The 15,560-nt window shown below is 33.5% G+C and overlaps 1 protein-coding gene across 2 annotated transcripts in view; it reads left to right on the top strand.

The window, feature by feature from the left end:
* EIF5B (eukaryotic translation initiation factor 5B) overlaps window positions 1–15,560 on the top strand; it is a 64,604-nt gene that overhangs the window by 23,153 nt on the left and 25,891 nt on the right. The window contains exons 7-10 of one of the 2 annotated variants that reach the window (XM_037056789.1): window positions 3,882–3,980; window positions 4,454–4,543; window positions 6,441–6,515; window positions 9,889–10,172. In XM_037056789.1, coding sequence (XP_036912684.1) covers window positions 3,882–3,980; window positions 4,454–4,543; window positions 6,441–6,515; window positions 9,889–10,172 — 548 coding nt within the window. Of the gene's footprint in view, window positions 1–3,881; window positions 3,981–4,453; window positions 4,544–6,440; window positions 6,516–9,885; window positions 10,173–15,560 lie in introns of both variants that reach the window. The other variant, XM_037056786.1, reaches the window with a different exon arrangement.

Genomic DNA, 15,560 nt, shown 5'->3' with positions numbered 1-15,560 from the left:
TTCCATGTCAATGTCCTTAGCCTTACTCATACCCTTTTTGCCATGTTAGTAATCATATTCACATGTTCTAGGGATTAGGACATGGGGATTTTTGGTGGTGGTGTGGGTATGATTCCACTCACCACACACTTTAAACTTGCTTTCATTTTATTTTGGAGTTTTACAGATGAAACATTTTATTTGTGAGTGTCATGTTTTACTCTCCAAGTCCAGAGTCTCTAGTTGAATAGAGGTCAGTGAGCATATGACTCTGACTAAGCGCAGCAGGTTATCTTGATGCTATTTATTTGCCTTGTCTCTTTTCATATTAGTCCTTAAATTTGAAAGTTAAAGCCACATATGGCTTAGTAATCATAACTATGATCAAATGGCACATAAATGATGTCAAATTTTGCATTATTGTTTGGAAGAGTAGGTGTTCAATTAGAACCTCCTTATATTCTGCTATTCCTATCAGATTGCTAGAGGCACTTATTCTGAAAGGAAAAGGATAGGTTAATGATTTTCTTCTTTCACTTGCGGCCTCATTTTGGCTTTTGTACTTTTTGTTTATAGCTCAAGATTTATGAAATAAGTAATAGTGGAGGTTTTGTGGACCTTTTGGAGATATGGATAAAAACTCCAGAATTTTTATTTTTTCAGCTGTAAAATTTTTAAATTACTTTGTTCACTTAGAATTGAACACATTGTTGAGTAATCTTACCTTTCTTTTCCTTTTCCCTTTCCTTTCCACCCCCACCCTGCCTTCTCTCCTTTCCTTTGAGCAGTGCACTACTTTGTTACATCTCTTTAGCTGTGATGTCTGAAGAGTTTGAGGGGTCTTCCCTTTATTTTTTTCTCTTTTCTTTTGCTTTATGGCCAAATGGTAGCTCCACTTACATAGAAGTTCACAACATAAAATGTAAAATTTTAAGTGGACCTCATCTCTTTGGCGTGTAGAACCAGATAAAGGGGCTCTTGGGAGAGGATAGGGGACATTGTGGAGAGGAGAGAAATGGAGGAAGAGGATTCTGTAATTCTTTCGTATGAACGGACATAAGTGCTGGGCTCACCACAGAGTTGCATGTGCTTGGAACAAACCCCGAAAAACATGAGACTATTTACATCTGAATGGCTCATGTGCCAGGTAAAATATTCATTGTAGTAGACTGTGGAAAGTCAGTTACAGATATTCTCATTTCTACTGCAACAGCTATGTAAGATGAAGCCCAAAAGATGAAGTGAAAAGTTTAAAAAACATTCAAATAATCCAAAAGAAAGCAAGAAAGGGGTGGGGGAAGGAGTGGAACAAAGGGAACCAACAGAAATCAAATAATATAACAGTAGGCCTAAGAAACCAAGTATATTAATAATTAGGTTAATTATGAATAGTCTAAACATCAATTAAAAGATATTGTTGGAAAAACAGGATCCATCTGTGCTATGTGGAGGCAATCCACTTTAAATATACAGATAGTAATAGGTTGGAAGGATAAAAACATACCAAAAGAAAGCTGGAGTTACTAAATTATTAACCTGAAGTACACTTCAGGACAAAGAAATTTACCAAGAATAAAAAAATATGTCACATAATGATGGAAATAGAATTTACTAGCCCTGTCCAGGTGGCTCAGATGGTTGGAGCGTTGTCCTGCACATCAAAGGGTTGCAGATTCGATTCCTGGTCAGGGCACATAACCCAAGTGTGGATTCGATCCCCAGTCACAGTATGTTCAGGAGGCAACCAATGAATGTTTCTCTTTTACATCGATATTTCTCTCATGCTGTGTCGTTCTCCCTTCCTCTTTCTATAAAATTAATGGACATATTTTCAGGTAAGGATAAAAGAAAGTTGAACTTGCCAAAAAGATCTAACAATCTTATATGTGTATATAGCTAAAAACAAGTTTACATCAAACATTCACCAAGAGACTATTTCTTGGGCCATAAAGAAAACTTTAAAACTTTTAAAATAATTAAATCACAGAATTTTTAAAAATCAAAACAATTAAACTAGAAAACAACAGAAATCTACCTAGAAAAATCCATAAATATTTGAAAAATTAACCAACTTTATTAACCCGTGAGTCAAGAAGTCCCATTGAACGTTGCAAAGTGTCTTTTTTAAAAAAATTAAGATATAGCCCAACAAAATTTTGGGGGGAGGTAGTTGAAGCAGTGTTTAGAGGGAAATTTATGGCATTAAATGCTTGTTTTAGAAAAAGAACAGTTGTTGATCAATAGTCTAAGTTTCCCATCCTTCAAAACCAAAATATAGAAAAAGTAGGCAGAGAGAAATAAAGTGCAGAAGGTAATGTAATAGAAAACAAAAAATTAGTGAAGCCAAAAAACGGTTTGTGGGAAAAAAATCAATAAAATTGATAAACCTTAGAATGACTAAAAAAAAGAAAAGCTAAGACAAATTACTGATAATCAGGAGTGAAATGGTGAAATCAGGGGTATCATCATTTTAGATACTATAGTTATTAAAAAGGTGCTAAATGAGCAGCTCTGTACTCAAATTCAAAAGCTTAGATAAAATAGTAACATTCCTTACCAGATGCAGACTACCAAAACTCACAACGAAATACATAACCCGTAGTCCTGTATGTACCGTGTAGTCCCCCTTTGACTGTGGAGGATACATTCCAACACCCTCAGCAGATTCCTGAAACCACAGATAGTACCAAAACCTACATATACTATGTTTTTTCCTACATATGCATACCTGTGATAAAGTTTAATTTATAAATTAGGCACAGCAAGAGATTAACAACGGCAAGTAATAAAATAAAAAAATTGTAACAGCATACTGTAATAAAAGTTATGTGAATGTTGTCTGTCAAATTAATACTGCAATGAGATCACTGCACATTTATTAGACTGTATAGATTTAAAAAATAATCAGAACATCTGTTTTAACCAAATGCTGGCAAGAATGTAGAACAATTGAAACTCTTCATACATTACTGGTGGGAATGCAAAATTGTAAAGCCACTTTGGAGAACAGTGAACAGTTTCTTAGGAAATTAAGTACATATTTACCTAATGTCCCATTATTCCCAACTCCAAAATATTTACCCCAGAAAAATGTTTGCACAAAAACCTACATACAAATATTCATATTAGCTTTACTTATAAATGTGAAAAACTAGAAACAACTCAAAAATCCTTAAACTGTCTACTGAATTAAGATAACTGTGGTCCATCATCACTCTGATGGAATGCTATGCAGCAGTAAAAAGAAATGAAGTGTTGGTTTATACAACAAGGAGGATGACCATCAAATTCCTTAAAATGATAGCAGCCAGACTGTAAGGTTCATTTCTTTGACATTTGGAAAACACAGATATTTGGGGATGGAGAACAGGTCAATGTTGCCAGCAGCTAAGGATATGAACAGGATTTTACCAGGTAGAACCGCACAAGGTGATGGAATTGCTTTGCATTTTCATTGTGATGATAGTCGCACAACTATGCATTTGTCAAAACTCATAGGACTAGACCCTAAAATAATGGAATTTTAATGTTTGTAAAATTTAAACAGGTGCCCTGGCCAGGTAGCTCAGTGACTGGGGCATTGTCCCGTACACCTGAGTTTGCGGGTTCAGTTCTTGATTGGGGCACATATGCAGGTTGTGGGTTCGATTCCCAGTTGGGGTGCGTAAGGGAGGCAACTGATTGTTGTGTCTCTCTCTCCCTGCCTCTCCTTCTCTCTGTAAAATCAGTAAACATATCCAATGAGGATTTAAATAAACAAAAAAAGAGGTTTTTCCATGTATGTTCTATTTCCTGTTTTAGGGTATCTTTGAAGTGAATAAAATGTTACCTGTTGAAGTAGTATTTTTTAGGTGACATACAAGTAGTAGATAGACCTGAAGTTTTCCATTGTTTCCTTTCAGGTGTTGAAGTGCCATCAAAAGACTCTTTGCCAAAGAAAAGGCCAATTTATGAAGATAAAAAGAGGAAAAAGACTCCACAGCAGCTAGAAAATAAAGAAGGTTCGTATCCAAAATAGTCCATGATTTAGAAAAACATTTTTATTTGCCTTTGCCCACACGTTTAAAACAATGTCTTTTAAAAAGAAATGAACAAACAATTGCATATTAAAACTTATTTTCTATATCTTGTTTTTTTTTATTACTACTATTCTCAACTGATTCAGATGATGGGGTGATGAAAAAGTACTTTGTTTGAAAAACGGGGATCTTACCCTTTGAATAACTATCCTTAACGGAAAGCACAACTATCATTTTCTTTTTGTTTTCTCAGTCTTTTGTAATTTTGCATTCTTTTCTTGAGCAGTAAGAAAACTTATCTGTAAAATACATGACTAATACTTAAACATTTTTATTATATTTAAATGTAAAGAATTTAGGTTTACACTACTGGTTTTTATTCCATACTTAACAGAGTATCCTAACAGAAACTATATACTGAAAAAGTATTAACTGGGTTTCTGCCCTTTACTCAGTGTCTGAGCCAATAGAATTAAGTGCTGCTGTAGAAGTGGTGGAACCAGGAATACCAGAAAAAGAAGAGTCTCCACCTCCTGTTGAAGCAGGTCAGTAGCATTGGCTAATGAAGTCCTACTATGCAGTGTGGGTGTGTCAGTTATCATTAGTTTAAGGCAACCAACTATCTAGCAGGATGGCTTTCCTTTTTTCCAGTTCTTTCTAAATCATCTTCGTGCATTTTTACTTTGGAAAAGTGTAGAAGTGAGATTAGAATCAATTTTGTTCTTTTCAGAAGAGCCAGTAAAATTTTTGTAGAGGAAATAAAGGTTTCTGGATTTTCTGTTACATATTGATGGGTCAGAAATCATACATGGTGCCAAGAAGACCTGAAGTTCTTTATTTAATGCTTCCAAAGAAAATTGGAAGCATTTTTAATTAGAACTTCGAGTCATAAAGATGGGCATTTTAAAAACTTTCTTAGAAGTCAGCCTCTATTTAGTAAATCAGTTCAATTTATTCAGTTGCTTGTGTTTTTAGGCTGGAAATCTGGCTTTAAAAAAAAAGATAAACATTATTCTAATTTACTAGACTAGATGTTGATAGAGTTGGGTGTTTGGTAAAATCAAGAGACTGTCAAGTGTTCAAAGACAGGTGTGGAGATGGAAACATTAGAGGATATCAAGACTAACCCACACTGGTAGAAGATATTGATAGTTCCTACCTCCATTCTCAATGTAAAAAGGATCATTTGTCTGGATATACCTTAGCTTAGCATAATGAAATTAGAGAAATTTAGGTTGATATGCTTAATAGCAGCCCACTACTTTAGGTGGTATTTGTAGCAGTAAAAAGAATTGTTAAAGTGGAAAAATATTTTGGACACATGATCCTGATTCATTTCCTCCTCCTCAAGATGACTTATCCAAATTTGTTGGCAAATGCTGATTATTAGAGGGAAGCAAATACTACCTGTGCCCTCATCTTTTGAGAATAGTTGTGCTTGATTGGATTTCAGTAAATGGAGAATTGGTATTATTAAGGACCATATTAAGTTTTTAACATTAAAAATCATAGTTTTCTGTCCTGGCTGCTGTGGCTCAGTGGACTGAGTGTGGGCCTGCAAACCTCAAGTTCTCTGGCTCGATTCTCAATCAAGGCACATGCTTAGGTTGTGGGTCGAGGATGTGTGAGAGGCAACCGATTGATGTATCTTGAACATTGATGTTTCTCTTCCTCTCTCCCTCCTTCCCCCTCTTTCTAAAAGTAAAAGAATGAATAGCAATAGCTATCTGACTATTCTGGGGGTGTAAGTACATCTGTTCTTATTTTCAACTGGAGTAGAGATGGAGCTTTGTACTTCCAACTATGTAATTTATATAGTATTTGTATGCATCAGTAGAGGTTAAAGCAAAATAAGTACTGAATTCTTGTGTGTATAAAGGTAAGTCCAAAGATCAAAAAGAAGATATATATATATCTTATAGGTGAAATTTCATTTGTATTTAAGAACCAAGTGTGATCATGTGCCCTCATATACAGAGTGGGGCAAAAGTAGTTTTATAGTCATGAGTATATGAAACATAGAGTTTATTCTTGCCCTGGCCAGATAGCTCAGTTGATTTGAGCATCATTCCAGTACGTCAAGGTTGTGGGTTTGATACCTAGTCAGGGCATATACAAGGGTCAACCAACAAATGCATAAATTAAACGAAACAACAAATTGATGTTTGTCTCTTAAATCAATTTTTAAGTTTATTCTTGTATTATTAATTATTGTATTATTTTCCATACAACTATAAATCTACTTTGCCTCAACCTGTATTCAAAATACTAGGAAATTGTGAGGCATTTAGTAATAGTAAATTATAATGTGCTTGCTACATTGAAAATTGTTCCAAAGATAATGAAATTTTATTTTTTACATGATTAAAGCATTTTATTTTTATGCCAGTGTTGTAATTTTCCACTGTTTTCTGTGTCTTTAATGAAAACTCTTATTTACAGAAGAGGAAGAAGATACTGAGGAGGATGGATTGGATGACTGGGAAGCTATGGTCAGTGATGAGGAGAGAGAAGAAGGTGAATAGCTTATAAGCACCTCTTGATAAATCCAGTGATTGTTAGAGGTGTTCATATTTAAAGGATTACCAGTCTCTCCTAATTATGACTGTCATATGAGCATTCCTGGGGGGAGGACAGTTTTGCTTTCTCCATTGTCATGGTTCCCAAATCCTCATGTGGATCTCATTTCATGAATAAGTCATTTTTTTTAGAAGGTTATTTGTAAAATAGGTGCCTGGCATTTAGAGTACATTTTTTCAGTCTATAAATGGGGTTATATTATCAAAGCTAGTCTACAAAAAGCCCCTTCAACTTAAAATCTAATAAAATACAATACAAATAACAGTATAGTTTCTAATCATTGTGATTAGAAAGTGTCTGTAATTACATTATGTCCCTTTATTACTAAAATCAACTTTTTTTTAGTTTAATTTGCTGGCTTTTTCCTAACTTTTTGAGTTGGATATTTGTCTCTTTGCTTTTTCAGTCTTTTCCTCCCAATATATACATATTTTTAAAATCACAAATTTTTAAGCATGCGTCGAGCCAAATTCTACAAGTTCTGATCTTATATGTTGATTTTTTAAAAATTTACATTTTGATATATACTAATTTCACCTGTTTATTTAAGTGTATTTCTTAATTTACATAAGTGTGGACTTTCTAACATACATAGTTCTAGCCATTGCAGTGTGCTGAGACTTTGAGACTTAATTTACAAGCCAGCAAATAGTTGATTATTATAAATGTTTCATATGTATTTGGAAAGGGTTTACATTCTGTAGTACTTGGGTACCTTGTTTGCTACGTTTGGTTAAGTTTGCTGACAATTTTGTTTTAAGTCTTTAATGTTCTGAGGGGGTTTTTGTTGTTGTTTTTTTTTTTTTTTTTTTTTTTTTTACTTAAGTGGTATATTAAAATCTCTCACCGTGCCCTGGCTGGGTGCTTAGTTGGTTAGAGGTTGTCCCAATAGGCCAAGGTTATGGGTGATTCCCAGTCAGGGCAAATACAAGAATCAACCAGTGAATATATAAATAAGTGAACATCAGATTAGTGTTTCTCTCTCTTCCTTCCCCATTCTCTCTCTCAAATCAATAAAATAAAATTTTAAAAAAAGCAACTCTCACCATTATTGTAGATTGTTTCTGTCTGAGTCCTGTCAACTTTTGCTTTATATATTTTGGTGCTCTATATTAAGTGAATGCAGCCTTATATTTCTCTGGTGAATTGACTCTTATTGGTATTTATTGATATTATATTTACTTTATATTTATTCATTTCTAGCAATTTCTTTTGCCTTCAAGTCTGCTTGATTGGATATTAATACAGCTACACAGCTTTGATTTACATGCTCTTTTTCTATCTTTGTTACTCCTTCTGTATCCTTAAATAGCATACAGTTGAGATTTTTCATGTAGTTTATTGGTCTTTATACTTTACATAGTGCACTCAGCCCATTACCCTTATCATTTGATGTACTTAATGGAATATGTTGGTTTTATATTTACCATGTTACTAAGTTCTTTATATTTGTTTCTTTTTCTCACCTCTTTATGTTTTGGGTTGTTTGGTTTTTATTATTAACATTTTTCTCTCCTTCTGTGAGCTTGGAATTTATGTACTTTTTCACTTTTTAGTGTTAGAGACTTTTAACGTGGATCTTTGAACTGTCATTCTTACAATGTAACCATCTTCCCAGACAATGCAAAGACCATTGAATATGTGAATAGTATTTACTGAGATCTCAGTTTATACTTTATTGGTCTCATTTATTATAATTTTCTATTTTTAAACTCCATAATAGCTCATTATTTTTACAGTCTTCAAATTTACCCATAGTCTTAGCTTTTTTGTGTGTGTGCTTAATTTTTTCCTGCATCTCTGACCTTCCATTGGAGGTCATTTCTTCCTCCCCAAAGAATTTTTAGACTTTTCCTTTAGTATGAATCTGTTAGTGAGTCATTCCATTTTTGCTTTCCTAAAAATACCTTTTTCTCATCTATATTCTTGAAGGGTGTATTTACTGAGTGAGGAATCCTTTGCTGAAATTTTGTTTATGTAACACTGTGAAAATATATATAATATCTTGGCTTCCATTATTTCTGTTGTGAATTTGGGTATGAGACTAAAATTTTTATGTGCCTTTGGTTTTCAGCAGTTCAATTATGATGTGGCTAGGGTTGATTTCTTTTTATTTATCTACCTGTAGAGCTTTATGAATGTTTGGTTTTATGTTTTTATTATTTTTACAATGTTATGAGCCATTATTTCCCCCCAGGGTTTCTGGTTATGCTTACATAGACCTACTATCTCATTGCATTTCATTTTCCCCTCTTTTCTGTATTTTCCACCTTATCGAGTCTCCATGGTTTATTCCAGATGGTTTATTCTAGATGGTTTCTTCTCATCTGTCTTCTGGTTCATTAATTTTCTCCTTAGGCTACTTTTTCTTTCCTTTTTCAGTTTTAGAATTTCCCTTCAAGTATTTAATGATTTTTATTTACTTTCTTAAAATTTCAATCTCATCTTTTGCTCTTTGGATGTTGGAAACACAGTGACTTTTAAATTTTGGTTTTATAATTTCAGTGAAAGCCCTTTGGGTATCTCTAATGCTTTATAGATACAGCATTATAGATACCCAAAGGGCTTTCTTCATGTGCATTGTTTTCTTCATGTGCTTTATTTTTATATATTATGCTAGATATTATACTTGTAAAACTGTAGAAATAATTTGTGGTCAAGGGTGGTATTTACTTCTTCCAGAAAGAATTTCTATGTACATCCACCAGGAGTGAACTAGCAATATAGAATCATCTTACTCAAAATTTAGAAATCAGAGAATCGAGAAGTGTACTGCTAAAAATAGCAGAACATTTCTAGATTCTGTTTACTTCCTGTTCATTCTTACTGCTAGGATGCAGTTCTTCAGGGTACTGCCTCAAAGTAAGTGTATTATCCAATGTCTCTCCACCTTGCTCCCCTGAATCCTTGGTAGGCCTGAACTCGAAATGCCCCCTAATGGCTGAGGGGCTAGTACAAGCACTGTTCAGCCTTTTAGCGTCCTCATCCAGAATCAGAATGTGACTCCCGAGGAGAAGAAGTACTAAGCATTATGTTTATCACTGTGGGTTTGTGTCCTCTCTCACATCCTGGCTTAGTAATGTTTTTCTTTTTTATTAGCTTATGTATGGGTTATGCATTAAATTTTCACTGTTAAATAACAGTCTTTGTAGCATGTAGACACATTGCATTTATGACACATGGAGATGTTAATTCGGAATTAATGATACAATGTTGCTGCCTTATTTGTCTTTGAGGTCTCTATTATCTTGATGGAAACCTCATTTTAAGTTCTCATTTATTTTAAATTCTCTTGTTTTTCTGAAACAAGGAAATACAGTGCATATAGAAGTAAAAGAAAACCCGGAGGAAGAGGAGGACGAGGAGGAAGAGGAGGAAGAAGAAGAAGAAAGTGAAGAAGAAGAGGAAGATGAAGGAGAAAGTGAAGGCAGTGAAGGTGAAGATGATGAAGAAAAGGTGTCAGATGAGAAAGATTTGGGGAAAACATTAGATAAAAAGCCTAGTAAAGAAATGAGCTCAGAATCTGAATATGACTCTGATGATGATCGAACTAAAGAAGAACGAACTTATGACAAAGCAAAGCGGAGGATTGAGGTATTTCTTTTTCCCTTTCTCTCTGCTCCTTTCCTTAGACAGTCCTCTGGTTGCTAGACTGTATTCTACAACAAAGGCTTTTAATGATAACAGCACTTATAAAAATAGAGTCTCAGAGTAGTATCTTTTCCAGTTTTTGTAGGTTGAGACATAGTAGGTCTGACACTATTGTAATCCAAGGATCCAAGTCTCCTAACCTAAGTGAGACGATGACTGCTTCATCACGTTTTTCCTGTGTTCTCGAAATTTTAACATGCTCTTTGAGTGATGGTTTCTAGGTATGCAGAGGTATTCTGAGCATATACCCTCTACTTATGAACATTAGTTGTTTGCGTTGCATATTTAAGTTAGTCACTACAAGGCATCTGATCGCTTAAATTGTTTAAATCTACTGGGTTAATGAGCTTCTATTTATTAAAAAGTGCACAAACCTAGGAGACTTACTATATTTTTCCTGTTTAGTAGATGTCAAGAGGTTTTCTTAAATTATGTCAGCTTAGCATAAATAATATACTAAAAACTAGTTTGCTTGAGGAAGCTAAGCTATTTTAAACCTAAAAACTATTTTAGCTTTTATTTTTTTGTGAGTGATTCTAATTTTTTAATTTTTTGTTTTAATACCTGAATATCAGTGTTTGCCTTTTCCTTCTATAATGTCTGGATAGGGGTACATTTTCAGAATTTCTAAAAGAGTAAGAAGGACTGTTGTAAATTGGGATTTCTTAACCCTGGCATATTGACAGAGATTCTTTGCCCTGTAGGCTGTCCTCTTTATTTTGGGATATTGATCAGTCTCTCTGTCCTACATACTCACTGGGTCCCAGCAGCATTCCCCTCTCTTCCTCTGGTTGTGACTCTGCTCCTTCCTATAGCACCTACCCCACCAGCTTCCTTGCTCTGTACCCAAACGTTAGAGTTTCTTGTGTGTTTGAAGATTTAAAAACAAACACAAAATGCGTACAAAGCAGAAAATAAAAGTTCCTCCATTATCTCCTCAGACTTGTTTGTACTGCTGTGTATTCAAATTTAAAAAATGTTTAATTGAAAGTAAGTTATATAATAAAATTTGGAGAGACATTTTTTTTCCACGTAATAACATGCTGTGGACCTCTTTGCTCAACACTTTTTCAAGCAGCTTTGTTGAGATATGCTTTACATACCATCAGTCTATTTTAAGTGTATATAATTCACTGACATTTTGTAAATTTACAGTTGTACAACCATCAACACACCTTAATTTTGGAATATTTTTATTAACCCCGAAAGAATCCTTGTGCTAGTTTACAGTCATTCCTCATTGCTAGCCCCAGGAAATTACTAATCTACTTTGTCTCTACAGAGTTATCTTTTCTGGAAATCCCATAAAAATTCATTCCTATAAAATGTGGTCTTTTGTGCCTGGGTTATTTCACTTTCTTTTTGTGGTAGTTATTTCAGTATTTTGTTCCTTTTTATTGCCAAATAGTGTTTTATTATATAAATATACCATATTTTATTATTAACCATTCATAAGTTAAAGGACATTTGAGTTTCCACTTTTTGGCTATTATGAATAGTATTGTTATAAACATTTCCATATGAGTCTTTGCATGGAAATGTGTTTTTATTTCTTTTAGATATATTCCTAAGGGGTGAAATTGATGAATAGTATGGTGGATTGTGTTTAACTTTTACAGAAACTGCCAGTGTATTTCCCATAGTGTCTGCACAATTATAGCTTACCACCTGTTGAGGGTTCTAGTTTTTCTACATTCTCACTAATACTTGTTATTGTCTGTTTTTTAAATTACAGCCATTTTAATGGATGTCAAGTACTTTGTCTTGTGGTTTTAAATTGCATTTCCATAATGTTGAGCATTTCTTCATGTGCTTTGGCCATTCCTATAACTTTATTGGTGAAACATTGATTCAAATTTTTGTTCATTTTTAAATTTTGTAATTTGACTTTTTACTATTGAGTTGTAAGCATTTTCTTTTATTCATATTTTTCCATTTGTTGCCAAATAATATTTAGTTGAAATATTTTCCTTTGTAGTTCTTAACTAGCTGGGCATTCCACTCCATTGCTATTGATGTCATGGGAGTGGCAGCCATCAACATTGCAGCCCACAGATTGAGCAATCCCTAGGTTCTCTTTAATAGTTCCAGAGAGCTCTCTAGAGCTAAAGATTGGTGCCACATCTTTCAGTGTTGATGCTCTCATTAGAAGTGATATTTCCACTGTGTTGAATGAGGTGGTTTTTTTTTTTTTTCTTCTTCTTTTCTGTCTCTCGGTGGTTCTTTTGAGAGCCTGTCTGTTCCATTTCACTGTAGTTCTTAGACCCAATTCCCAGTCACTTTGGTGATGTCATCACCAACCTTTTTTGGAGACAGGCCTAGGGGGCTGATCTGGGGGGTCAGGGCAGACATGCCACTGACTTCCCCACCCATGCACCTTAGGTATATGACTTTGATCACATTGGGGTCAAACATCAGCAGCATGTTGGAAGCAGCTGGTGTTGATTGAGCACAGATTCCAGACCATAGAAAGTTTGCACTAAGTCTCCACGAAGCCCAGAGCCTTTTCTTTTTTTAATGGTTTCTTGTGAAATGCATAACTTTTAAATTTTCATAACATCCAGTTTATTGAAATTTTTTAATAAAGCATGTTTCTGGTGTCGTATTGAAGAAATCTTTACCTAACCCAAATGAATATTTTGCTCTGTTTTCTTCTAAAAAATTAATACTTGTAGTTTCTTATATTTTTAGCTTGATGATTTAAGATAATCTTTTTTTTTCTCCACCCTAAGATAATCTTTATGTATGGTGTAAGGTAAGGAACTAAACTCGTTCTTTATGAATGTAACCATCACTGATGGAAAAGGCTCCTTCCTCCACTGAATTGCTATGGCATCTTTGATAGAGCAACTGATTGGAAATGAGAGGGTTTATTTTTGGACCTGTAGTTCTATTTCATTCATCTGTTTATCTGTTCTTATGAGAGCACCCCATTATCTTGGTTACTTTAGGTTTATAGTAAATTTTGAAATTGGGAAATGCTAGTCTTCCAGTGCTGTGCTTCCTTTTTAATATTGTTTTGGCTATTCTAGGTCACTTGGTCTTTCAAATAAATATGAATGTCAGCTTGGTAATTTTGGTAAAAAGCTGACATATTTTGATAGACATTGTATTGAATTTATAGGTTAATTTCAGGGAGAATTACCATCTTAATAATGTTGAGTCTACCAGTCTGTGGAAAGAGGCTGCCTTTCATTTATTTAGAGCTTTTAAAATTCCTTCTAGCAGTGTTTTATAGTTTTCACAGTACAAGATTTGTGATTTTTTCTTAAACTTATTTATTTTTAAATTTTTACTAAGTATTGTTTTTGATGCTATCATGAATAGAATCATTATTTTTAATATTTTTCATTGCTAGTATAAATACAATTTTTTTGTAGATTAAGCTTATATCCTGCAACTGTACTGAATTTTTTTATTCTAATAATTTCTCATGGATTCTTTACAGTTTCCTTTATTCAGTGTCATGTTATCTATCAAAGGGTAATTTTAATTCTTCACTTCCAGTCTCAATGCTTTTTTTTTTTTTTTGCCTAATTTCCCTGGCTAGAACAATACATTGTTGAATGGAAGTGGGTAAGAGCAGACATACTTGCCTTGTTCCCAGTCTTTGAGAAGAAAAGTATTCATTCAGATTTTAACCATTAACTGTGTTAGTGGTAGGTTTTTGGTAGCTATCTGTTATCAGTTTGAGGAAATTCTTTTTTTTCTTGGTTTGTTAAGATTTTCTATCATGAATAAATGGTGGATACCTTTTGTATGTCTATTGAAATGGTTCTTTTTCCTTTTTCAGTATTAATGTATGCTGTATTACATTAATTGGTATTCAAAAGTAAAATCAAACTTGCATTTCTGGAACAAATCCCACTTGATTGTGGTGTATATTCCTCTTTATGTGTTACTTGATTTGGTTTGTAATATCTTGTTGAGGATTTTGTGATGAATACCCATGGGTGATACCAGTAGCTTTTTTGTCATATAATGTGTGTGGCTTTGGTGTCAGTTTAATATTAGCTTCTTAGTATTGGTTGGGAAGTGTTCCTTCTTTGTTTTCTGTAAGAGGTTGTGATTATATTACCTACTGTTTTAAATGTTTGGCAGAAGTTACTAATAAAGCTTATTTTTATAGGGAGATTTTAAAATTACTAATATAGTTTCTTATTATTTAGTCATCATTTTTATCTCGTTCTCAGTAATTTTTGTCTTTCTCATAATTATTATGTTTTACTTCAGTTGTGAACATAAAGTTGTTCATTATAGTATCACCTGCAATCCTGTCAGTTTCTGTAGTCAATAGTAGTGTCTAGTGTCTCCTCTTTTGATTCTGATTTGGTGATTTGTGTCTTCGTTTTTCCCCCCCCCCTTTAGCTAGTTTTTCCATCTTTTTGATCTTCTCAAGACCCAGTTTTTGGTTTCATTTTTCTGTTTTCTCTTTAATTGATATTTGTATTCTGTTCTTTATTATTTTCTTCCTTTTTTTTTTAGTTTCCTCCTTGGCTAATTTTTTTAGGATGATAAATTATTGATTCGAGACTTTTCTAATACTACATATACACTCAAAATTACAAAGCCTGTAAATTTTGGTATGTGGTTTTCATTTAGTTCAAATATTTTCTAATTTCCTTTACTGTTTCTCTCTTGACCTGGGAGTTATTTAGAAGTATGTTGTCATAATTTAGAAGTGTTTGTAGATTTCATTAATTTTTTGTTGTTGTTAATGCTAAATTCTGACTGTTGTGGTCAGAGAACATACTTTGTATAATTTCTGTCATTTAAAAATAAAAGTTGTCTTATCCCTTAGTGTATGGTCTCTTCTGGAAAATGTTTCCTGTGCCCTAAGGAACAATGTGGATTCTGCTGTTGGTGGGTCTGCTGTTTAATTAGGTCAATTTTGTTGATAGTGGTGTTCACATTTTCTGTATACTTGCTTATTTTATATGTAGTTTTTCTATTATTGAAAGTGTGTTATTGAAGTTCTTAACCTATGTTGAATTGTATACCTTAGTAACATTTTTTTTTGGTCTGGAGTTAACATAGCTACTCCAGCTGTCTTATGTATGTTGTGTCTTTTTCAGTAATAACCACTTTCATTCTGTTTGTGTCTTTGAATCTAAAGTGTCTCCATGGCAGCATGTAGGTGAATCTTGCTGTTTTACCTAGGTACACAATCTCCTTTTAAGAGTAATTGATTCACATTTAAAATATTATGTGTGTGGTTGGATTTTCTTCTCTCTTTTTGCTATTTGTTTTATACATATTTCATGTCTTTTGCTCAAGGCATTACAATATATATCTTACCTACTTTAGATTATTAGTAGCTTCATTGTAGTA

The sequence above is a fragment of the Sturnira hondurensis genome, unplaced genomic scaffold, assembly GCF_014824575.4.
Source record: "Sturnira hondurensis isolate 20B ecotype Veracruz unplaced genomic scaffold, ASM1482457v3 Scaffold0009178, whole genome shotgun sequence".
Lineage (NCBI taxonomy): Eukaryota > Metazoa > Chordata > Mammalia > Chiroptera > Phyllostomidae > Sturnira > Sturnira hondurensis.
The sequence above is the reverse complement of the archived record's forward strand: the minus strand, read 5'-3'. Positions and strand labels throughout refer to the sequence as shown.